Source organism: Ascaphus truei, chromosome 6, assembly GCF_040206685.1.
Source record: "Ascaphus truei isolate aAscTru1 chromosome 6, aAscTru1.hap1, whole genome shotgun sequence".
NCBI classification, from domain to species: Eukaryota; Metazoa; Chordata; class Amphibia; order Anura; family Ascaphidae; genus Ascaphus; species Ascaphus truei.
The window spans coordinates 73,727,750-73,752,701 of NC_134488.1; the positions used below are offsets into that span (position 1 = coordinate 73,727,750).

Sequence of the window (24,952 nt, forward strand, 5' to 3'; positions counted from 1 at the left end):
CTTCAACGGCCATATTGATGACCCCTCTCCCCCTTGGGCTTCCCGCTTTCTGTCTCTAACTTGTTCTTTTGGCCTTCAACAGTAAACTGCAGCCTGCACCCACAAGAATGGCCACTACCTAGACCTAGTTTTCACTAAACTTTTCTTTCTCTGATTTCTCCATTTCCCCCCTTCTTCTCTCTGACCATATCTTATCTCCGTTTCTCTCTCTCTCGCTTCTCCCCTTCTCCACCTCCATCTACCCCTTGTTCCTGCAGAGACCGGCGCTCAATTAACCTACCAGCTTTTCATTCCACTTTATGCTCCTCCCTCTCCTATCTCAGCTCTGCTCCAGACCCTGACAACGTGGTCAGGAACTACAGCTTTGCCCTATGCTCCTCTCTTGATCTACATGCCCCGCTTTCTCTCTGCCGTTCTTGCCCTTCTAACCCCAGACCCTGGCTAAATTTCCACACGCGCATACTGCGTTCCTGTCCTCGTTCCTCTGAACGCCTTTGGAGGAAATCTCACACGCTCCCAAACTTCCTTCACTACAAATTTATGCTATCCTGTTTCAACTCTGCCCTTTCTCAGGCTAAACAAACCTACTTTTCTTCACTAATCAACATGCACAAGTCTGACACTTCTCTGTCTTTGACTCCCAACTCAGACCACCCTCGGCTGCCTGTTCTTCTTCCTACATCTCACCTCAGGACTTTGCTGACTATTTTAAGGAGAAGGTTGAATCTATACGTCCCCTTTGTTTTCTCCTCCCATTCTACACTACTTCCTAACTCTCCGCCTGCCGTCCATGACTCTTTTTCCGCTGTCACAGAGGATGTCTCCCTCTTAACCCCATTCCCTCCCATCTCTTAAAACCTCTTGCTCCTACTATAATCCCTATGCTCACACACATTTTTAACTCCTCCCTCTACTCTGGTACCTTTCCCTCCTCCTTCAAACATGCAACAGTCATAACATTACTCAAAAACAGCAAGCTTGACCCTACCTGTCTTTCTAAGTATTGTCCTGTCTCCTGCCTTTTGCCCCTAAACTCCTTGAACATCGTGTATTCTCTCGCTTGCTCCATTTTTTCAACACCTGTTCTCTCCTAGACCTTCTACAATCTGGCTTCCGCACTGCTCACTCACTGAAACAGTCCTCACTAAAATAACTAATGACCTCTATGCTGCAGAAGACAGAGGTCGTTACACTCTGCTCATATTACTCGATCTCTATGCAGAATTTGACACTGTGGACCACCTTCTTCTCATTCACATTATCCATACTTTTGGTATTCATAACAAAGCTCTATCCTGGATCTCCTCTTACCTCTCCCATCATACTTTCAGTTTCTCTTTGTGACGACTCAGGAGATTCCTTCCCCTCCTTGTCCCTCTCTCCCATCTCCTGTTGCCCCTTCTACTCCTTCCCACTCCTCTCCTTTGCCTCCCACCTCTCTCCCCTTGCCAGTCCTTGAACACCCAACATTGCACATTCCCCGCAGGTCTCGCATACCCACGCGGTCCCTGAGTCCCTCCTATTATCCTCCCCGCTCCCTCTCTCCAGCGGTGCCCGCATTACCTTCCCCCGTGGTGGCATCCGTCCCATTGCCTCCTCCCTCCGCAGTGCCCGCGGCGCGGCATTCCGCGCGCCTGGTGACACGACCAATGCGTACGCTCCCTCACCCCAGGATGGGCACATGCTCCTCTGCTGGTCTCCCTGATCCACTTTCTCCCTCCTCCTTGCCTCCTCGCGGTCGCAGGTCACGCGCGCGTTCCCCTTCTCTGGGCTTCGTGCTCCTCCTGCGTCCTTCCCTTGCTCCGTGTGGTCCCTCTCTGTGTTGCAACCTGTGCGCGTGCATCCCCAGCTTACCGAGGGTGCGCGCACATGCTCTTCTTATCCTGTTCCCCATGTCTCCGCCTCCCAAGCCCTCCAGGCGATTCCCCTGACTGCCCCTTCTGTCTCCTCTTCTCTCCCTGTCCTATCCCTGTCGTCTCCCACTTCTCTCTCTACTCCTCCCCTCTCTCCTATTGGTATGCCCTCCTTTATAACCCCTGTCTGTCCACTTCTTCCTCGCTCTGCATAGTTCCTGTTTCCCTGTGTGTACCTGACCTATGCTGTGCTCCCTCTGTGTTCCTGTTGTTTCCTGCTCCTGTGTTATCTTGGATTTCCCTGGCTTTGACCCCTGCTTGTCCTGGACTACTCTGCTCTCTGGTATCCCTTGAACCCTGCTACGCATACTTCTTCGCTTACCTCTGGCTTCCTAGGACCTGGCTTATACTCTGACGATTCTCACCTCTGGACTCCTGGACATTGGCACACGGACACGACTACTCCTACGGACATTCCCAAGCGTTGCAAGTATACCTAACAACTCTTCCAACAGGCCCAGCAACGTCATACCTCACTCCGGGCTTGCTCCCACTGCTGTGGGTGTGTGGTATCATACTGTTCCCACCTCAGTACTGGGGTCTAGCCAGGTCTGCGGGCATACAGGCGTGACACTCTTTTGCTAACACCTCCTCTATCGATCTCTCTGTGGGGGTACCCAGGGCTCTGTCCTGGGACCTCTCCTCTTTTCTCTTTACACACTTTCTCTAGGTGGCCTTTTCCCATCTCTTGGGTTCAAATATCAACTCTATGCAAAAACAGAGCTCCTCATACTTCCTCCCAAACCTGGCTCTACTACCTTCTTAAACATTACTGTTGGAAGTACTATCATACACCCAGTAGCCCAAGCACGCTGCCTAGGAGTCACACTTGACTCCTCTCTCACATTCACCCCTCACATTCAAAACATTTCTAAAACTTGTCGCTTTTTCCTCCGCAATATAACAAAGATACGCCCTTTCCTCTGTTGCTCGACTGCTAAAACTCTGACTCAGGCCCTCATTCTCTCCCGTCTTGATTACTGCAACCTCCTGCTGTCCGGCCTTCCTGCCTCTCACCTGTCTCCCCTACAATCTATCCTAAACGCTGCTGCCAGAATCACTCTACTCTTTCCTAGATCTGTCTCAGCGTCTCCCCTGCTGAAATCCCTCTCCTGGCTTCTTATTAAATCCTGTATCACACACTCAATTCTCCTCCTCACTTTTAAAGGTTTACACTTTTCTGCTCCTTGTCACAGGAGATCAGGACTTTTGACACTTATTTATGTTTGTACCGGGATCATTCACTAGGCAAAACAAGGTAGTAAGAACAAAATGCCGTGACCGCTATGTTCTAAAATAAGAACTTGGACCTCGCGTCTGACTTGGTCTCTGCAGGGCAGGCTTTCCTAGCTTCAAAACGAAGCCGGTTGCTCTGCTATTCATGACAGAGCAACTTTGAAAAGCCCTCCCTCACTTCATCGACACAAGTCACGAAATTGTCTGGTTCTCTGACTCGGCTTCCTCCTTACATACCCTCTGTTGTTCTATGTTTAGCATGGAGGAAGGAGGAGCGACCAATCAGAGCGGGGAAATTCCTTCCCACTGGCCAATAGGAATAGGGACTCATCCTTTGGCTGATGTCAGAGGAGGGGGCGTGCCCAGCTGGCTTGGGATGCCCCGTGGGCAGGACATATGAATTGACCATTGGGAAACGCACCAACATTCTGCCGCTTCCCCCTGTCAACCCATTGTAACCTACAGGGCAGGCTCCACTGAGTCTGGCAAACTAGAGTGTCCTCCCCGCAGGGGTCCCTGTTCTCTGGAACCAGTACTCCGCCCTGCCCCGGCCACTTAACACCCCGACACGTCTCACCATCCCGTCTCCTCTTTGAACTCCGATGTCTATCCAGAATTCCCAGTACCTATATGGATGCCCGGGCTGACTGAATAGGCATTTATAGTAAATGCACAAATGTAATAAAACATACTTTAATACATATGATAACTTGGGGAGGCCCATAGCTGTAAGATAAATAGGACTGGGATATCTGGGCTCGAAAACCAGGAGTCTTGGGGACACTGGGCAATCCCGGTGTAGTTCAACCCACGTACCAGCAAATCATGCCTGCTCGCCGGGGAGAATTAGAGGACTACTGGTAACTTTGGCCCCCAAACTTCTGCAAACAAAACAATTGTATTTCTACCCAAATATCCCACCTAAAACTTACACACAGAAAGTTTCGAGTGTGGGACAAAGGGAACATGAAAAGTGGAAAAGTACTTTAACTTTTACATGTGATAGTACACAGCCCTTGGCTTATGGTGCTATATAACTGCCAGGAATCCACGGTTCTCAAAGGGTAACCAGATAGGTTTAACCTTTTTATATAGCCTGGTTACCCCTTTACCGTCACACTCCTCCTTATATCTCAGCCCTAATTTCTCGCTATGCACCATCCCGACTCTTGTGTTCCGCTGAACGATGTCTTTTCTCTACCCCCTTTGTAGCTAAAGCCCTCTTCTGCCTTAAACCTCTATCGATGATTGCCCCACACCTCTGGAATGCCCTTCCCCTCAATACCCGACTAGCACCCTCGCTATCCACCTTTAAGACCCACCTTAAAACACACCTGCTTAACAAAGCATATGAGTAGCACCGTGGCTGATACTATACACCTCATACACAATAAACCTTGGCCCCTTGCAGATGCACTTACCAGAATGCCTTCCTACGGTCTCTGTACGTTCTTCCTACCTACCAATTAGATTGTAAGCTCTTCGGAGCAGGGACTCCTTTTCCTTTTATGTCTGAAGCAATTCTTCCCACTATGTGTTATTTGTATTATTTGTTATTTATATGATTGTCACGTGTATTACTGTTGTGAAGCGCTATATAAATAAAGACATACATACATAAAGAATCAACTATTGTATTGTACTGTACCTTGTATTTTCCACGAGACAGTCATTGATAACTTTTTTTTAAAGTTACATTTTATTATTTGACAGTGCAGAAACACTTATGTACAGCAAAGACAAAAAAAAAAACACTTTTTTTATCTTGGGTAAAATGATAAAAGTGCAAAAGGACTTTAAAAACAATCACTACCTCAATTAAAAAAAAAAAGTAACAATTGATGTGTTGTCAGTTTCTTATAGGGTACGGTACCCATTTTAAAGTGAAGTACATGTGAATGTTAGCCCCAATTACAATACATTGCAGGGATTACAGGGCAGGGGTGGACAAACACATCATTTGCAAGCCATGGGTGCACAATCACTAACTGTACTGTATGTTGCAGGGCATTAAACATTTAATTCTAAAGGATTATGAACGTATTCTACTGTAAAAATATTTTTATTTTTCACATCCAGTACTGGAGGTCATCTTTACAGCTAGTTCACGGCACCGACGTTTCCATGTTTTCTCGATCTGGAATCACCTAGCTTGATCTTAGGAACGTGTACCACCAGACGCACGAAAGTCAGTTGTGTCACACACTCACATTATTAAAATGTTTCATGAGCAAAAAACACAGCAAAGTTCATCTCAGTGGAAACCCGCCATTCCCAACCAACTGGTTTCACCACATTAACAGTACAACTGAAAGAAGTATGGCCTCTCCCTCTGAACGCCCCAGGCCACGGTGTCCAACCCTCCCCCGCACCCACTCAATTGTGCTTTAGAATACCAAACCACGGCTATAGCTTAATGTAAACAAACAATCCGCAATTTGGGCGCTGCAGCAAATAAAACCTGGCCATTCTAATTGATTGCTTGGTTGGTCAAGTTTCACATATCTAGCATTACAGTACTATGCTTTAAATACCGGCTTTTGCACAGGTCTTGTGTAAAAAAAACAAGTTACTATAATGTATGCAGCACATTAGGAGAGATGCTGTGGTGTTTTGCAGTTACAGTATATGTTCTGTACTTGGACCACACATCAATAGTTTTCAGTAAGTAAGCAGGAGAGCATTCAAGCGTATCCATACCGTTACCTCGAAACACTTTAGGGTTAAACATTACAGGGTTAATCCTGGCTATGAGGCTGTGCTATATTCCCCCCCCCCCCCCCACAGCTCCGGACATGGTCCCCATATTAATTGCAACATTGTAGAAGTCATGTTGCAAAGTCCCAGTCACATTGTATGTCTCCGGTCACGTTTTGTCCTGGAATCTTCCCTATCAGAGGTTTGTGCCTTTTCATGTGTCTGTTGTTGATTTGTATCCTCTGTGTGGTGAATGTGCAGTGGGTTTTATCAACTTTCATCTCTAAAATAAATGCTTGTCTTTTAAGGTTTTCTAGGAACCATGCTGGTTACAGATTTGCCTAAAAAGGTCATTACTGCTTTTATTTGTTTGCTGTTCTTGAACTTTTATAGAAAAAGGTGATACTTTTTTACATTTCTTTCGCAAACACGTAAAACTCTGCATGACTGTATATGTTTGTGTACACAACATGTTTTCCAATCGATAAGCAGTGGCAATAACCAAACTTTGCTTTTCTTGTAAAAAGTTTTTAGCATTACTTGCTATGAACAGTATATCTCTACTGCATACCCACCTTCCATGGGTTACACCTGACCTTATAGCACTCTACCAGTTCAGGGATACCTTGTGGAAAAGCTACAAAGTAACTGGCACTACCAAGGATCTCAATCACTACAGATGCCTGCGGAACATGTGCACAAGGCAAACAAGGTATGCAAAAGCACAATATTACTTTGACAATCTCCACCAGAATACATCAAACCCAGTTAATTTCTGGAAGGTTATCAACAATATATTCCAGCCTTCTAACCATCAACAACCAAGTAATATCATTAAGGGGGATATTACTCTGACAAACCCCACTGACATTGCAAATGCATTTTATTACTTTGTGGGGTGTGCGACTAACTTATTAGCAAAACGCAGCCCAAACCACAAACCTGAATCTCATTCTGGGTGTACCCAAATTGCCCCACCCCTCCCAACACTGCCCACAATTTTCAATTTGGCCCAGTATCCGAAGAGAAGATTACACAAGTGCTCCTCAAATTAAAACTAAGCAGCCAATGTGGATCTGATTTACTACAATCTAGGTTCCTACGACTTGGTGCCCCAGCCATTGCCAAACCAATTGCTTCCATAGTCAATTCTATCCTGTCTGCAGGCCATATCCCTAAGACCTGGAAAACTGCCAGAGTTGTCCCAATCTTCAAAAGTGGGGACAAAAACACTGTTTCAAACTACAGGCCAATCTCACTTCTCCCAATTATATCCAAAATCATGGAAAAATGTGTCTACTCCCAATTAAGCGATTACTATACCAAGACAAATTTCCCTAGCCAATTCCAATCTGGCTTTCGCCCCAAACACTGCACGGTAACTACCCTGCTAAAAGTTTGCAATGAAATCCAGTGTGGAATGGAACTGGGACAACTCACTGGTTCAATATTCCTAGATTTTGCAAAGGCTTTTGATACTGTTGATCATGCTATCCTGCTTAACAAACTCCAGAGCTCTGGAATAGGGAAGCATGCTTTAATCTGGTTTCAGTCCTACCTATCATTTAGATCCCAACATGTGTCCATCTCAGGCTCTAGTTCCAACCCCCTGGATATCACATGTGGTGTCCCGCAAAGCTCTGTTCTGCGGCCCCTACTCTTCTCAGTGTTCATCAATGATCTTCCCACAGCTTGTAAGGAAGCCTCAATACACATGTATGCAGATGACACAATCCTATATGCACTCAGTCTGACTTTTTGGAGACTCGAAAATTGGATTTCCCAAAACAAACTGTTTTTAAATACTGACAAGACTGTAACAATGGTATTTGGGATCAAGACTACATTTTTAAAGCTTCCAGCGACTGAGCTCCAGATTAGAACCAACACCACCCTAACCCGTCACTAGTTTTAAATACCTGGGCTTATGGTTTGACTCCCACTTAACATTCGGGATGCACATTGATACCCTGACAACCAAGACCTATGCCAAACTAGGGGTACATTACAGGAACAAATCCTCCCTAAGTCTCCTGGTCAGGAAGCGTATCGCACAGCAGATGCTAATGCCAATTATTGACTATGGAGACATAGTATATGGCTCGGCACCCCAAACCCACCTTAGCAAACTTGACACCCTCTACAATTCAATATGCTGTTTTGTTCTCCAATGCAACTACAACACATATCACTGCGAAATGCTCAAAGAACTAGATTGGTCATCACTAGAGTCTAGGCGCAAAGTTCATCTCTCCTGTCTTGCCTTCAAATACTTTCTGGGCAAGCTACCCATCTATCTGCACAAGATCCTCACCCCTACCACATGCAGCACCTATCATCTGAGATCAGACTCCAAAAGACTGTTCATGGTCCCAAGGCTCAACAAAGTATCCGGCCATTCCTCCTTCTCTTACCGTGCACCCCAAAACTGGAACAACCTACCAGAGACTCTCACATCCACCACCAGTTTAAGTTCTTTCAAATCTAAGGCGGTCTCACATTTTAATCTGGTCTGTAACTGTTTCATACGCCCATAATATATATTTTTTTTAACTGTGCACGCAATGTCTTGTATATAATATGTACCCTGTTCATTTATGCAACTGTATTTCTAACCATGTATTATTTGTTTTACTCTGTGCCCAGGACATACTTGAAAACGAGAGGTAACTCTCAATGTGTTTTTTTCTGGTAAAACATTTGATAAATAAATAAAATAAATAAACTGCAGGCTACTACAAAAGCTGCAACGAATGACATTGTGGCTTCTTATTAGATGATCATGAACTAGAAATGGGTGAACTTTTTGCCAAAGTTCGAATCTGCTTTCTTCACATGGTTGATCTTTCACCAATTTGCCACTACGCATACAGGTTACATCTCCCACAACGGACACAGACTAAACTCTATTTCCATTGCCTGATTTCTGGGGCTTGATTGTAAGTTCCTAATGCATCCATGTGCCTCCTGATGTTCATCAACTAAACCTTTTTTTTTGCCATTTTCTACACCTGTGTGGCTATTCTTAATTTCAACCACTGTGTCATGTGTACATCTTATTTTGCTCCATCCTCCCATCCCATGGGGTTATAGCAGTGGCTATCTGTATACATCTGTTTTATCCACTGTGTATGTTCCCATTCCCAGTTGCATCATTTCCCTATCATACAGGATTGCACTATCATTTGTGTTATTGTTTTTTCTCCTCATATGTTCATCCTGGTGTCTGCGCTCCCTGACTCCTGGACACTGCAACTATATAAGGATCTATAAGGAAGATCCACTGAAGGTCGAGCTGCAAACTGGCACTGGTTGTATATTATTTTATCTTTATTATCTATTTCATATTCTGCATTTACTATACTGTATTATTTCCTCCCATCTGGAACACCCGCAGGCGCGCCTGGTGATTTCTGTGTTCTTCCTTAATGAATGTCACAGATGCACTGTATTTTGGGTCGTTATCTTGGAAGAAGCAGTGACTAGATAGGAAGTATTCTGAAATGTATGGTGCTACTGCCTGAGCAATAAAGACCCCTGGAAGTAGACTTTATCCATGATACCTGGAGATACAATAAAAATGGCACACTGTTTCAGTTGATAGGGAAAAAAACAGAATCATGTTAAGATACAGAAGGGACGGGGGGAGAGATAGGTGAAGGCGGAAGAGAGAGAAAGATGATGAGGGGGGAGAGAAAGGAGATGAGAGGGGGAGGAGAGAGAGAAAGGAGATGAGAGGGGAAGAGAGGTAAAAAGGAGATAAGAGGGGGAGAGAGATAGGTGATGGGGAAAGAGAGAGCAGGGATGAGGGGGAGAGAGAAAAGGGGTGAGGGGAGAGAAAGGGGATGAGGGGGGAGAGAGATCGAAAGGGGATGAGGGGGGAGAGAGAGTGAAAGGGATGAGGGGGGAGATAGAAAGAAAATGAGAGAGGGAGAGAGAAAAAAGATGAGGAGGTGAGAGATAGGTGATGGGGAGAGAGAGATAGGTGATGGAAAAAGAGAGAGAAAGGGGATGAGGGAGGAAAGAGAGAGAAAGGGGATGAGGAGAGAGAGAGAAAGGGGACGAGGGGGGTGTAAGGGGTGCTTGCCGCAAAAAGGATGAAACCACGAGGCCTGAGGTGGGGATTTACGTCCGATATGCAGGTTCGTTGTCATGTAGCCAGGTCAGGATAAGAGAGGTAAGGAGTATAGGTATACTCGCTGGGGGCGAGGGTTGGAGAATGGAGAATAGTATGTGTCACTTAGCTGAGGTTGAGGTTTGTAGAGAGTAGAGTGGTAGAGGTCCAAGCCGAGGTCGAGGGTTGCAGAGTAGAGAGTGGTCAATATGCAAGCCAAGGTCTAGATAGTAACTGGAAAAAAAATTGAGATAAGGCAAGGCAAGGCAAAGCAGAGTGATTGCGGACAGCATGATGTCACAGGGTAAGGACTACTATGCTCCACCGATTTGCAGAAGGAAATCGCTGAGTCTATTAAGGAGGAATAGTCACTCAGATGAACGGCTGCACAGCAAAAGATGATAATAATCAGGCCACTGGTTCGTTGCTGGGTGGAGTCTGCACACCAGGCACCGGTGGAGCACCAAATGTACCGAAGTCTGAATCAACTCGGTGGTGGAGCCTGCGCCCAATCTTGACATCTCAGGGGTGGAGCCTGCTCCTCACCTTCACAGGGAGAGAGAGAAAGGAGATGGAGAAAGAGAGAAAGGGGATGGGGAGGGGGGGAGAGAGAGAAGGGGATGAGGAGGGGGAGAGGAAGGGGAGAGATAGGTGATGGGGAAAGAGAGATAGCTGATGGGAAGAGAGAGATAGGTAATGGGGAAAGAGAGATAGGTAATGGGGAGAGAGGTAGGTGATGGGGAGAGGTATAGGTGATGGGGAAAGAGAGGTGATTGCGAGAGAGAGATAGGTGATGGGGAGAAATAGGTGATGGGGAGAGACAGATGGGTGATGTGGTGAGAGAGAAAGGGAATGAGGATGCTATTGAAAGGGGTTGAGGGGAGAGAGGGGAGTTGGGGGGAGATCAAGGGGATGGGGAGATAGAGGAGGGATATAGGGGTCAATGTAATTGACATAAGCTTAGTGTATAAAAATGTAATTTGCCCCTTCTGCCCGCTGATCTTGTGGTCAATTTGCCCCCAACATTTTTTGCATTTGAGTGGTGTGATATACAGTGTCATAAAACAAGCTAACAGCTCTGCATAAACCCTAAGGGAGTAATAGCACAAACAGACCCCTATAAGAATAACTCTGAAAATGGTGAGAATACATAATTTAACTACTGTACATAATAATAGGAAAAACAGCCTTCCAACACTTGGTGTTTTATACATCTGAGAATAGTCAAGGAACATCACAGTGAGATAATGAACCCCAGGCATCATTGTAATAGTGATGATCATGGGCATTTAGTAATCATGAGCATATAGTAATCATGGGCATAATGATGGTGGACCCAAGGGGAAGGAGACAACCCAGTTTAGGCAACCATTAGAGAATGAACATTCAACCAGAAGCAAAAGGAGCACACCACCCAGACATCAAAATAGAGTATCACAAAAGGAGTAGGTCAGGAAGTCATTGGGAAATAGGAGAAGACAACACCAGACATTTTGAAGCCATTTTTAACTTATCTTTTCTGGGGTGGGGGGTTGGGGGGGAGGTTATGAGAAACTGAGGAGATATGGGATCAGACACGTTTCTTCACATCTGTGAAACGTGCCCCAAAGTAAATACCCTATGGGAAAAAAGTTAAAGACTTACTGTATATCATATGTTTAGGCATAGATGTGACTAATTATAACCAGATCTGTACCCTCCATCCTGATAACAGTAATTTCTTATTTGAGTATATCTGCTAATGCTTGAAGTCCTGACCAGAAGCTGAGGGTGAAGACATTTTCCGCCCCCCTTCCCCATCCAATTTTACTTTAAATATCCCTTAACCACCCCTTTCTCCCATGAAAAAGATAAAACTCAATTTAAAAAATAAATACAGTATATTTATTTATAAAACAAATTACATCACTTAAAAATAAATATTATAATGGTATATGTCTAGCAAAGTGCAGTGTAGTAAAATTATGGTTTTGTTTCTATTATTCAATGTGTAATTAAATGATCTAATCGTATCATAAAGCTGCAGACCAAGCAATATCCTACATGTGTATTTTTTTTTAATAAATCAGTTCTGTACCGTGAGAAAATATCCTCTCTCTTCAATCCCTAATCACTAAATTCATCTGTAACGCCAAAAAAACAGAATTAGAGGTAAGATACTTAGTAGACCAACATTGGCAGGAGGCCTGGCGGTACCTAGCTTGTTATCGTACTATAAAGCGGCCCCATTAAGTCAGTTATCGCAATGGCACACAGATCCCAGTCGCAAAACGATGGGTAGAATAGGAGGGTGAGGTGTTCTGCAGTTAAATTATACAATTTAATCTGGTTCCAAAAATCTATACTTAAATCCTTCAAAGTGCCGCTCTCCTCAATGTCCAACTCATTGGAGGTATGGGAAGTAACTACATTTAGATGCAGGCTAACCTCTAAGAACACACTGATGGCCCCAATATTCGACAACACAAACTTTGCTCCGGGGCAGAACAATAGAGATTTAGCAATCTGAAAACATAATGGAATTCTTAGGCTTAATGATTTGGAGGCACGAAAAAACATTAAAGCGCTTGAACAAATTACAGCAGAAAAATAAATCCCCCACTCTGAATTCTTTAGCTACCTCCAATTAAGAGCATTTTATATGAAAATTTCACTTTCCCCCATTAACAAACTTTGAGCAGCTCTGTTTATTGAGAACAGACACTTGTGGACTAACTTCCTAATTGTATAAGGAAATTATCTGTTCTGGACGGGAGCACTCGCAACCCTTACAATTTACTTCCCAATGGGAGGCGGACCTGGGGGAAACCCTGGAGACAGCAGTTTGGGATGAGCTATTTATGGCCGCAGCAAAGAGTTCGATCTATACATCCCTGAAGGAGAACGTATATAAAGTAATGATGAGATGGTATCTCACTCCATTCAAATTGTCTAAATGTATTGCAGGGTACTTACTCCCTAAGCAATGTGAAGAACAAGCAGACTTGTTGCACATGCTGTAGTCTTGCCCTCGGATTCAGCCCCTCTGGAAGGAAATTCACATTTGGCTACAGAGGATTTTGGACCTCGAGATCCCGTGTAATCCATGGCTGTTCCTGCTAAGCAGGCCAGCAAAGCCCAGCAGAGGAGAAAACAAGCTTATTGTGCATATAGCAACGGCAATGAGCTGCGAGATCACAGCATTATGGAAACAAAAGGATTCTCCAGTAATCGCAAAAATTAAAAACAAAATCTGGTTTGTCTGTCGGATGGAGAAGCTCACAAGCCTGGTAAATGATACAAGCACCAAATTCCAAAAAGTTTGGCAGCCATGGCTAGCACAATCAGACATACAAGGGGTGAGTATGACCACAATTATGCAATGATAGGTCCAGGTGTGTTCTTATTTGGTGACTGACCGGAGCTGTTGGCTGGGTACACCTATTTAATATATACTAAAGCAGACGTTGGGAGGGCTCAAAAGGTCTAGAGTAACAAACAAATACTCACAAGAGTGGAAGTGTTTAAGATTAGAGGCGAAATGGACCCGGAGTGGAAGTACCTGTATCCCCCCCATGACTCCCCCCTCTCCCCCCACACACACACATTCATGTTCTCTTTGTTTTCCCTTTAATCCAGTTACATGTATAAATTGCTTTTTGGACATGATGCATTGGATGTCGGCAAATGTCATGTATTGTATGGATATTACATTGTGTCGATGCATATTGAAAATAAAATTTAAGTTACAAAAATAAAAAGATATCATACATACATACATGACCTTACATTACAATACAAACTTTACTAAAATAGACATCCATGTAAATGCATAGCAATATTCTTTCGAGTTTGACAGTATATAACTCTCAGCAATTTTAATTTTGCACTCAATATATATATATTTTTGTTTTATTACATTATTAGTTTGCTTTCTCTTTTTTGCTATTTTCTTAAGCTCTTCAAGATGAACCATTTTATACCTTCGAAAATGTTAATTATTTCTTCTTTTGATCTGGAGGGTAAGTAATCCAAATAGGTTTCCCATTTCCTGAAGAATTGTTTTCAGCCCTTTTCTATATCTGAATATGTCTATTTGATCAAAATACATCAACGTCAATAGTTCTCTTTTGTATGTCTGATATTTTCAATACATTTTTTTTTAAATCAATCTCTTAAAATATTTTTTTGCCAATGGTAGTTATTATAAGTATCAACTTTGGAACTCAACATTTTTGTTTCTCACCGATGATTTCGAAATTTCCCAATAATAGTCCTTCCGGCTTCATGGCTAGATTAAGTTTAAAAATGTTTCGTATTAACTGCACCGCTTTATTCCACACACGTGTTATTTTCCTACATTGCCAGAAGCAGTGTTTTATGTCTGCTTTTTCTGAGCCACATTTTGGGGGTTTTCCCAGTTCATCTTTACAGGCATATCTCCTTTGCAGGTCGAAATATAGGCCCTATTTAACACCTTGATATGTGTTTGCTGCATTATCGCTCCACTTAGGGCTTTTAAATGTGCTTCCTAATGTTTAAAGATCTTTTCAAACGTTATCGTTGGGAAATCTGTCTTCCAACTTTGGTATGTCATTTCCCAAACTTTTTCTGTATTGACCATTAGAATTGGATTATATAAAAAGCTTTGCTTAAATTCTATTGAGTTCATCAAATGTATAGCTGGGTCTATTGTATTTTTTGCCCCAAAATTCTTATGTTTGTGATCACCTCATTCACAGAGTTTCTAGCTTGGAGATAGGAGAATAAGTCTGAGTTTGGTAAATCAAATTGTTGTTTCATCTGATCATCTTTGTTACTTTCCTCAGCTCACCCGGCATATCTTTAACCTGCGTTAATGAGGATTCTCAGATGACGGTGGATCGGCCCTAGCCGCGGATCTGCATGGACATTCTTCTCAGGCTGAAGTGAAAGTGGCAGTTACCATTAAAGACTTAGTGTGCCTACCGCAAGGTTTACTTACACCGCCACCTAGAAACTGAGATGACAGTTTTGTGGAAGTAAAAATTGGTCACAGCTTTATTGCATTAACAATATTTGAAAATAAACTGTCAGCCAGTCACTAGTCATTTGTCGTTAGCCCTATTCTCGGTATCTTCCGGCGGGAGCCCTTCTCCAAACCGCCCTATTCTACCATCTGGTGGGAGCCATCTCCAAACCACCCTGTCATCCGCTCACCCTAGGTCCCCCTTTTCTTGGCCACCTGGGCCTACCCTCATAGAATAGAGCCCAGCTTCCTAAGACTTGACCGCCTGCGTCGGTGCCACCGGCCCGCACAATCTTTTTTGGGGGGCTACTATCTGGCGCCCATCCGCATAGGGTGGAGCCCCATTTTGGGTATTCACGGTGTCCCTACGGTGACTGGCCTGACAGTTACACTGAAGCTGTGACAATGGATCTGATAACAGATTCATAAGATATGTTAGAAATAACACAACACAACATAACATTCTCAATGGGATGGGTGGGTGGCAAAAAACAAAGTCAATGCTGGGCTTGAGCGCACGCAGGGTTTAAATACCACACACACACACACACGAGTCCCCCCCTCCTCCCCGTTGGCACGTGTGCGCAAATCTAAAACCCACGTGGTGAGGGGGAGGAGAGCCGGCCATCACAGCTCCCACCCTCTGGAGGCACAACAGTCTTTATGTGGGCGACGGCCCCGTCATGGGACCTCTGCCTTTCTAAAGGCCAAAGGTTTTGGGTTACATATACAGGACCCGAGAGGACCCCCAAATGGGCCTAGTATTACAGAGATAATGAGGTGATGTCTCAAACCAAAGAGAAGAGGGGCTGGGTCCCACATCTACATATAACAATTAAGTACATTTACATCCATTCAAGTGTTAATTGCATGTGTTATAGCAATTCCATGCGTCGGAAACTTGTGCATCCTGCACTGATGTAGCAAATAACATGTACCTATATTGTGTACTAAATTGATCAGTTTATTACACTGATCCCCCTTGCTGTCAAAAAACATACTGTATTCTTAACTCAAAGCCTGGAGAGGTTATGAACCCATTTCTCTGTCAACTTGCCCCAAAAAGTGCATTGACAAAAGGCGAGGGACTTAGTAGGTACTACAGCTAACACAGCTCTGCAAGTCTCCATTTACAAGGCAGCCAGCTCCATAACTTCCTACCTTTCCCTTATTTAAGCAGGAATTATTTTGTACCAGACTATTAGGGCAAATACTGGCTAAGGTTACGTTGGCATGTTAGGTGAAGGTTTAGGCTGAACAATATGTATTTATTCTGCAGCCATCAGCTGATCAGCAATCTGTTAACATAATTTGCTTGTCAGCTATGTATCGTTATATCTTTGCAAGAACACAATAAAATGTAAGTTACAAAAAATAAATAAATAAGGTTGATCAAGTGAGCTACGCCCAGCTCTCAGCTAACTCCAGATCAACAGTATGTTAAATGGCCAATGTTATTTAACAGACTAGCAAATGAGTACGAAGCCCAGACTAGTCAGTTTGCAGGTGGGAAACCTGGGGCATAGTACCAATGTGAGCATTATATACACGGTGTAATCTGCAAACCTGTATACAACTGTGTGTGTTTAGATGCCAGTGTGTACATGTGATCAGTGCGCACTGTGTATTTGTGTTGGTAAAGGAGTCCCTTAACCCCTTCGCTGCCAGGGTTATAACGTGTGCCTGTGCATGGTTTGGCCGGGCTGTTTGCTCCTGGCAGCCCCCACACAATGCGGTTACTACAAGCCCGCGGGGGCACCTGCTGCTATGTTAACCCGTTGAGCACCGCGGGAGGTGACTGGTTGTGTGGTGCTTGTGCAGTGCTGCGGCTGCGTGTTCCCGGTGCGTGGCTGGGGCCGTGGAAGTGACGTGCGTGGGGCTCTGCTGCGGAAGTCCATATCCCGGGGGCCCCTGCTGGTTTCGGTGCTTACTCCGGGTCTGGGCGTTACCGGAAGAGCTGGGAGTCCCGGGGAGACGCAGAAGGACACGGCCTCCAGCATGGAAGATAACAGGTGACTGATGAAAACGCCCTCACCGCCGGGACACAACGAGTTAACGTCTCAATATCGCCAAGCACAATGCACCCCCCACTCTTCCCAGTGCAGCCCAGTACACTGCAACCCCCCCCCCCCCCACTCTTCCCAGTGCAGCCCAGTACACTGCAACCCCCCCCACACTCTTCCAGTGCAGCCCAGTACACTGCAACCCCCCACTCTTCCCAGTACAGCCAAGTACTCTGCACCCCCCCCCACTCTTCCCAGTACACTGCAACCCCCATCCCCACTCTTCCCAGTAAGAGCCCAGTACACTGCAACCCCCCCACTCTTCCCAGTAGAGCCCAGTACACTGCAACCCCCCAATCTTCCCAGTACAGCCAAGTACACTGCAATACTCCCCCACTCTCCCCAGTTCAGCCCAGTACACTGTAACCCCCCATCCCCACCTCTTCCCAGTAGAGCCCAGTACACTGCAACCCCCCCCCCCACTCTTCCCAGTTCAGCCCAGTACACTGCAACCCCCCATCCCCACCTCTTCCCAGTAGAGCGAAGTACACTGCTATCCCCCCCCCACTTTTCCAAGTACATTGCAACACTCCCCACTCTTCCCAGTTCAGCCCAGTACACTACAACCCCCCATCCCCACCTCTTCCCAGTAGAGCCCAGTACACTGCAACCCCCCCCACTCTTCCCAGTTCAGCCCAGTACACTGCAACCCCCCCCCACTCTTCCCAGTTCAGCCCAGTACACTGCAACCCCCCATCCCACCTCTTCCCAGTAGAGCGAAGTACACTGCAATCCCCCCCCCCCATTCTTCCCAGTACAGCCAAGTACACTGCAACCCCCCCAACCCCTCTCTTCCTGGTACAGCCAAGTACACACTGCAACCCCCCCCCCCAACCCCTCTCTTCCTGGTACAGCCAAGTACACTGCAACTCCCCCCCACCCCGACTCTTCCAAGTACACTGCAACCCCCCCATCCCTACTCTTTCCAGTAGTAGAGCGAAGTACACTGCAACCCCCCTCACTCTTCCAAGTACACTGCAACCCCCCCCACTCTTCCAAGTACACTGCAACACTCCCCGCCCCACTCTTCCAAGTACATTGCAACACTCCCACTCTCCCAGTTGAGCCCAGTACACTACAACCCCCATCCCCACCTCTTCCCAGTACAGCCAAGTACTCTGCAGCCCTCCCCAACCCCTCTCTTCCTGATACAGCCAAGTACACTGCAACTTCCCCCCACCCCCACTCTTCCAAGTACACTGCAACTCCCCCTTCCCTACTCTTTCCAGTACAGCAAAGTACACTGCAACCCCCCCCCCCATCCCCACCTCTTCCTGTACAGTCAAGTACACTGCAACCCCCCTCCCCCATTCTTCTCGGTACAGCCAAGTACGCTGCAGCCCCCCTACCCACTCTTCTAGGCATGTGTCCCCTCTCCCCCCCTCCACTTCTCTGGGTGTGTCGAGCCCCCCACTTCTCCTGGTACATATACATATACCCCCTCACTCAGTTCTCCAAGTGTAGTGCTCCCCCAAATCTTCCCGGTGTAGCCCCCCCCCCAAATCTTCCCGGCATAGCCCCCCCCAAATCTTCCCGGCATAGCCCCCCCCAAATCTTCCCGGCATAGCCCCCCCAAATCTTCTCGACGTAAACCCCCTCCCACCTCCCCCCCCACCTACCTCCCCCCCACCTCTTCCTGTTTCAGCCAAGTACATTGCAACCTCTTCCCGTCCCCAAATCTGTTGCCCCCTCCCCAACCCCCCAAATCTTCCCGGGGTAGCCCCCCCCCGCCTCCAAATCTTCCATGCGTAACCCCCTAGCCCCCCCACTCCCAAATCTTCACGGCGGAGCCCCTTCCCGTCCCCCCAAATCTCCGGCGGTGTCCCTCCCACCATATCTTCCCGGTGGAGCCCTCTCCCCCAAATCTTCCTGGCAGAGCCCCCTACCTCCTCCCCTCCAAATTTTTCTGGCCGAAGCCCCTCCCCAAAATCTTCCCGGCGTAGCCCTCTTTCCTTCCCCCACCCCAAATCTTCCCGGCGTAGCCCCCTCTCAAATCTTCCCGGTGTAGCCCCCTCTCCCCTCCCGTCCACCACAACTTCCTGGCGGAGTCCCTTCCCGTCGTCCACCAAAACTTCCCGGCGGAGTCCCCTCCCGTCGTCCACCAAATCTTCGCGGCGGAGACCATCTTCTCGTAGGAGACCATCTTCTCGTAGCCCTCTCCCCCCCTAATCCTCCCGGTGTAGCTCGGCGCACTGAAACACCCCAGTTTTTACACCTGTGCACTGAAAACTCATTTTCCCAAGTGAAGTGCATTGCAAACCCCCACCTGTCCTACCCTGCACCCACAGAGAAGTCTAAAGCCCTCTGCACTGCAAAAGTGGGTGCTACAAAACCCTCCACTAATACAGCATTGCAGCGACTGCACGTACACCATTCAACTCTAACCTCTTTCATATTGTCACTGACTACCTATAGTGCATTGTAGTTTGTTTTGAACTGTGAGAATTCTTCTGCTAGTTACATTTTGCTGGGCAGCTGCCAAAATGGCAGTGTTTCAAATTAGGTGAGCAAAATTTTAGAGGTGAGAAAAATCAACGTTTACTTTGTGAAGGCCTAACTGACTTCAGAAGGTGAGATGCCATTGAAGTTCAAGAGGCTATTAACACTGGTACTGAGTGAGACTTTCACAAAATAGGTGAGACTTGGCTGTGTTTAGGGTGACCATACAGATTCGCAAGGATAGGCCCATTCTGTCCTTTTTATGTTGCTGTGAACCCATTCGCTTGAAGTTGGGAGACACCGAGACGAGCTCTGTAGGAAATAACGTGTAACAGTACAGCTGTTATCATGTGTTATTCCAATTCCAGGTCTATTATTCCCCCAAACAATGATGCCAGTGACCTCCCTTTGCCAAATCTAACACCACGACATCAGAAACTCATCCCGACACCATTTGGCCCTGTAAGTATTGTTCATGTAACCATCTGGGTGGGAAGAAACTCCTCCTCAACCTTGGTGCCCTCAGGCTTTAATAATAGCATGTTTTTGTATAGCGCTGCTAGTTGTACGCAGCACTTTACAGAGGCATTTATCAGGCACGGGTCCCAGAGCTTACAATCTATGTTTTTGGTGCCTGAGGCACAGGGAGATGAAGTGACTTGCCCAAGGTTGCAAGGAGCAGACACCGGGAATTGAACCAGGTTCCCCTGCTTCAAACTCAGTGCCAGTCAGTGTCTTTACTCACTGAGCCACTCCTCTCCCTTTCCCTTTAATGCATTAGGACCAGTGGTGGGATTCAGCCGGTTCGCACCGGTTCGGTTACTGGAATTTTTCAAGTTCGCAGAACCGGCAATAGAATATTTCAGAGCAGAGCAGGACTGCAGGGGAGGTGCGCCATCTAGCTGTCTGACCCGGAACTTCCGGTGCCTGCAGCTAGAGCTCCTCACATCCTGCTCTGACTCAAGTGATTGCTCTGCAACTGCATACCATCTCCCCCCCCCCCCCACCTGTGTGCAGCCAGGGAGGCATGGAGGTGTGAGAGGGGCTGGGGGAGATGTGAGAGGGACTGGGGGAGATGTGAGAGGGACTGGGGGAGATGTGAGAGGGACTGGGGGAGATGTGAGAGGGACTGGGGGAGATGTGAGAGGGACTGGGGGAGATGTGAGAGGGACTGGGGGAGATGTGAGAGGGACTGGGGGAGATGTGAGAGGGACTGGGGGAGATGTGAGAGGGACTGGGGGAGATGTGAGAGGGACTGGGGGAGATGTGAGAGGGACTGGGGGAGATGTGAGAGGGACTGGGGGAGATGTGAGAGGGGCTGGGGGAGGTGTGAGAGGGGCTGGGGGAGGTGTGAGGGGGACTGGGGGAGGTGTGTGAGGGGGACTGGGGGAGGTGTGTGAGGGGGACTGGGGGAGGTGTGTGAGGGGGACTGGGGGAGGTGTGTGAGGGGGACTGGGGGAGGTGTGTGGGGGACTGGGGGAGGTGTGTGGGGGACTGGGGGAGGTGTGTGAGGGGGACTGGGGGAGGTGTGTGAGGGGGACTGGGGGAGAGGAGAGGGACATGTGAGGGGGACTGGGGGAGGTGTGAGAGGGGGCTGGAGGAGGTGTGAGGGGCTGGGGTAGGTGTGAGAGGGGTGCCGCCCCCCGTCTCTGCCCCCCCGTCTCTGCCCCCCCGTCTCTGCCCCCGCCCCCCCGTCTCTGCCCCCCCGTCTCTGCCCCCCCGTCTCTGCCCCCCCGTCTCTCTCTCCCCCCGTCTCTCTCTCCCCCCCGTCTCTCTCTCCCCCCCGTCTCTCTCTCCCCCCCGTCTCTCTCTCCCCCCCGTCTCTCTCTCCCCCCCGTCTCTCTCTCCCCCCCGTCTCTCTCTCCCCCCGTCTCTCTCTCCCCCCCGTCTCTCTCTCCCCCCCGTCTCTCTCTCCCCCCCGTCTCTCTCTCCCCCCCGTCTCTCTCTCCCCCCCGTCTCTCTCTCCCCCCCGTCTCTCTCTCCCCCCGTCTCTCTCTCCCCCCCGTCTCTCTCTCCCCCCCCGTCTCTCTCTCCCCCCCGTCTCTCTCTCCCCCCCGTCTCTCTCTCCCCCCCGTCTCTCTCTCCCCCCCGTCTCTCTCTCCCCCCCGTCTCTCTCTCCCCCCCGTCTCTCTCTCCCCCCGTCTCTCTCTCCCCCCCGTCTCTCTCTCCCCCCCGTCTCTCTCTCCCCCCCGTCTCTCTCTCCCCCCGTCTCTCTCTCCCCCCGTCTCTCTCTCCCCCCGTCTCTCTCTCCCCCCCCCGTCTCTCTCTCCCCCCCGTCTCTCTCTCCCCCCCGTCTCTCTCTCCCCCCCGTCTCTCTCTCCCCCCCGTCTCTCTCTCCCCCCCGTCTCTCTCTCCCCCCGTCTCTCTCTCCCCCCCGTCTCTCTCTCCCCCCCGTTTCTCTCTCCCCCCCGTTTCTCTCTCCCTCCCGTCTCTCTCCCCCCCCGGCTCTCTCTCTTCCCCCCCCCCCGGCTCTCTCTCTTTCCCCCCCCCGGCTCTCTCTCTTTCCCCCCCCCCGGCTCTCTCTCTTTCCCCCCCCCCGGCTCTCTCTCTCTCCCCCCCAACCCGGCTCTCTCTCTCTCCCCCCCCGGCTCTCTCTCTCTCCCCCCCGGCTCTCTCTCTCTTCCCCCCCCCCCCGGCTCTCTCTCTCTTCCCCCCCCCCCCCCGGCTCTCTCTCTCTTCCCCCTACCCCCCCCCGGCTCTCTCTCTCTTCCCCCTACCCCCCCCCGGCTCTCTCTCTCTCCCCCTACCCCCCCCCCGTCTCTCTCTCTCTCTCTCCCCCCCCGGCTCTCTCTCTCCCCCCCCGGCTCTCTCTCTCCCCCCCCCCCTCCGAGAGAGAACATGTTGCTAAAAATTTTGAATCCCATCACTGATTAGGACCCTTATTTTCAAGGTAGTGTTATTCCGCACCTCTTGGCAACCGAATACAGCTTGGCCCTTGTAAGTGAATGAGCTGCAAGGTGTCTTATGACACTGGAAGGTGTCTTGTAGAACAGGTAGGATAGTAGTCAGAGTAATCTGTATCCAGGTGCACCGTAACAACATGTCAATATATACATTGACAGGCACTCATGGGTCTTTTAATGAAACTGGAGAAGTGTTTATTAGGTTTGACATTTTGCTCCTTACCAGGACCATTGTCTGAATGTCTTCTAATGTATATTCATACTTCTCCCTTTAATGCAGACAGATGTCACAGGAGAATCTCCAGTGTATATACTCCATACGGTAGAATAAAACCAAAACAAGGCATCCCTGTCCCATAGCCTCTGCAGCCTAATTTGGCACAAAAGGCACCAGGAAGATTAAGAGACTTGTGTGATAGAGAGGTGGTAGAGAGGTCCCATTTTTGTATGAAAATGTACTGTTTTCTTGGTTAAATGTACTCCCTTGAAGTAAAACAGGGATACCACACGTAATGCAGCCACAGCTGTGTCTATGAGTATTTTGTAATTATAATGGGAAAATAAAGTGTTGAATATTTTTGAGATCGCTTGCGTAACTTTTTTGGTTGGACCTAACTCTTTGGGAATTCTTTTGCAACCATAACATTTTAGCAATTGATGAAGTTGATACATGGGGTGGGGGGGGGGACCCTCAAGAGTAATGTTTTGTGCTACTTGGGCAAATGTTTTTTTGTTTTTGTTTTTGTTTTTTTGCCAGTAGAGGGCACTATTTATTTATAATCAAATGCGCCCAAACTACTACTGATCTATGCAATGTTGGATCTTAAAGAAGGTTACCTCAATTACTGAAAGGGTTAACATTCTATTCATTTACACTTGAAACTGTGAAATGTTCGAGAACAATGAGGATTAACAACAACATTTTTGGACATAAAAAAATAGTGTGTGTGTGTGTGTGTGTGTGTGTGTGTGTGTGTGTGTGTCTGTCTAAAACGTCTGTCTAAAACGTCTGTCTAAAACGTCTGTCTAAAACGTCTGTCTAAAACGTCTGTCTGCCAGTGTTATACATTTGTGTGCATATCTTTTATCCTTTTGCATTGCAGATCAAGCCCTGGGCAGAGTTGTCATGGCCAATAAAGACATACTTCTGTCTCGCCATTATTTCCCTGCTGTGTGTGCTGGGGATAACTATAAGAGACCTCGTTATACAGAGCAACGAAGATTTCACAGTGTCCCTCATCCAGTTAATCGGAGTAGGTAAGGACATAGTGGTTTGTCCTCCATTTAATATCTTCCTTCTAGTGAAGCTATGGATGGGGTTTGAGTTGGGTAAATAAATATTGGAGCAAAGAACAAGTGTGTATATTGGATATATAGAGGTAATGTTGTCCTAACCCTTGTGTGTGATGTCACTGTGTGTTCAGCAAGTGCATATATAGCAAGAGTCCTGTCTCCCAAGATCTTAACTTTATTGGCTTTCTGATAACCATTCTTTACCATTATCCACAAGGGATAATGGTAAAGAAAACACTTGATTGACAAACACTTCCCCATTCAAATGCCCCTAAGGCCTTGTCCATAGTGATCGCGACTCCTCAATGACGCCGTCCATAGTTCGTGCTACGGCGCGGCAGCATTTCCAAAATACGAGATTTTTGTCTTTTGGTGTGACGGTCACGTGGGCGGTTCAGCCAATGAAGGTGAACCGACCTTGTGACGTCATGGCCACACCTCCCCGTCTCTTGCATCATAGCAATGCCATAGGCCACGGATCGACTCAGCAGGCGAGCGCGACACCATGTGCTCCTTGGCGCGCACGTCTGCACTATGGACTTGGCCTAAGATTCAACTGGCCGACTAGGATTGCACCTTTTTTAAACGGCGTGTGCAACTTCCCTGTTTACCACATCTTCTGCATTACATGAAAAGGGAACCCGAGATGTGTTCTTCTCCCTCCCTTCCCCTTTGTTGGTTTAGAGTTGGGAAATTGTAGAAGTTTGAGAAAAAGGCTTTTGAGTTCCGTTTGCATTGTGGAGACTGTTGCACTATTATTTACGGTCAGGGTTGGAACATACCCTGCAGGGGGAAGGCAGGCTAACCTCACTTGTGCAACGTTTTCCAGTAGCTGTCAGCCAATCAAAAGTTCTGAAAGGCTGGACTGGGACAAGTGTCCGTGAGCCAGCAATATACGGGAGATAGACTAAGGCACTGCTCTAAAAATCTAATCTGTGAAACCTTGTTAAAAAATTGCTGGAGATATGGAGATATGGAGATATGGAGATATGCAGCTTTCAAGTTGTGGCTCAAGGGAGGGATAACGAGTTCAGGACCTATGAGAAGACAAAGGGATTAAAAGCTTTGAAACAGTAGCAAGAGAAATTGGGTTACATAAATCGGTGTTCTTTAGATAACTTCAGATAAGAGACCATATAGGTACCAAGCCCCTTATGCAGGCTATGCAGTGTTTGAAGATATGTGCCTCATTAAAGAGACTCAAAGGTTTGCTCTCAATACTGTATGGATGGATATCGAATACCAAGTCTCCCACAAAACCTAAATTTATGTAGAGATGGGAAGAGGATATAGGACAAGAGCTGGAT

The 24,952-nt window shown here is 47.5% G+C and overlaps 1 protein-coding gene across 2 annotated transcripts in view; it reads left to right on the top strand.

Moving 5' to 3' along the window:
- The first annotated feature begins 16,533 nt into the window (after nucleotides 1–16,533).
- Nucleotides 16,534–24,952, top strand: part of LOC142497276 (uncharacterized) — a 35,289-nt gene continuing 26,870 nt past the window's right edge. The window contains exons 1-3 of one of the 2 annotated variants that reach the window (XM_075604833.1): nucleotides 16,534–16,959; nucleotides 19,818–19,911; nucleotides 23,456–23,605. In XM_075604833.1, coding sequence (XP_075460948.1) covers nucleotides 23,479–23,605 — 127 coding nt within the window. In that variant the 5' untranslated portion in view covers nucleotides 16,534–16,959; nucleotides 19,818–19,911; nucleotides 23,456–23,478. Of the gene's footprint in view, nucleotides 16,960–19,817; nucleotides 19,912–23,455; nucleotides 23,610–24,952 lie in introns of both variants that reach the window. The other variant, XM_075604832.1, reaches the window with a different exon arrangement.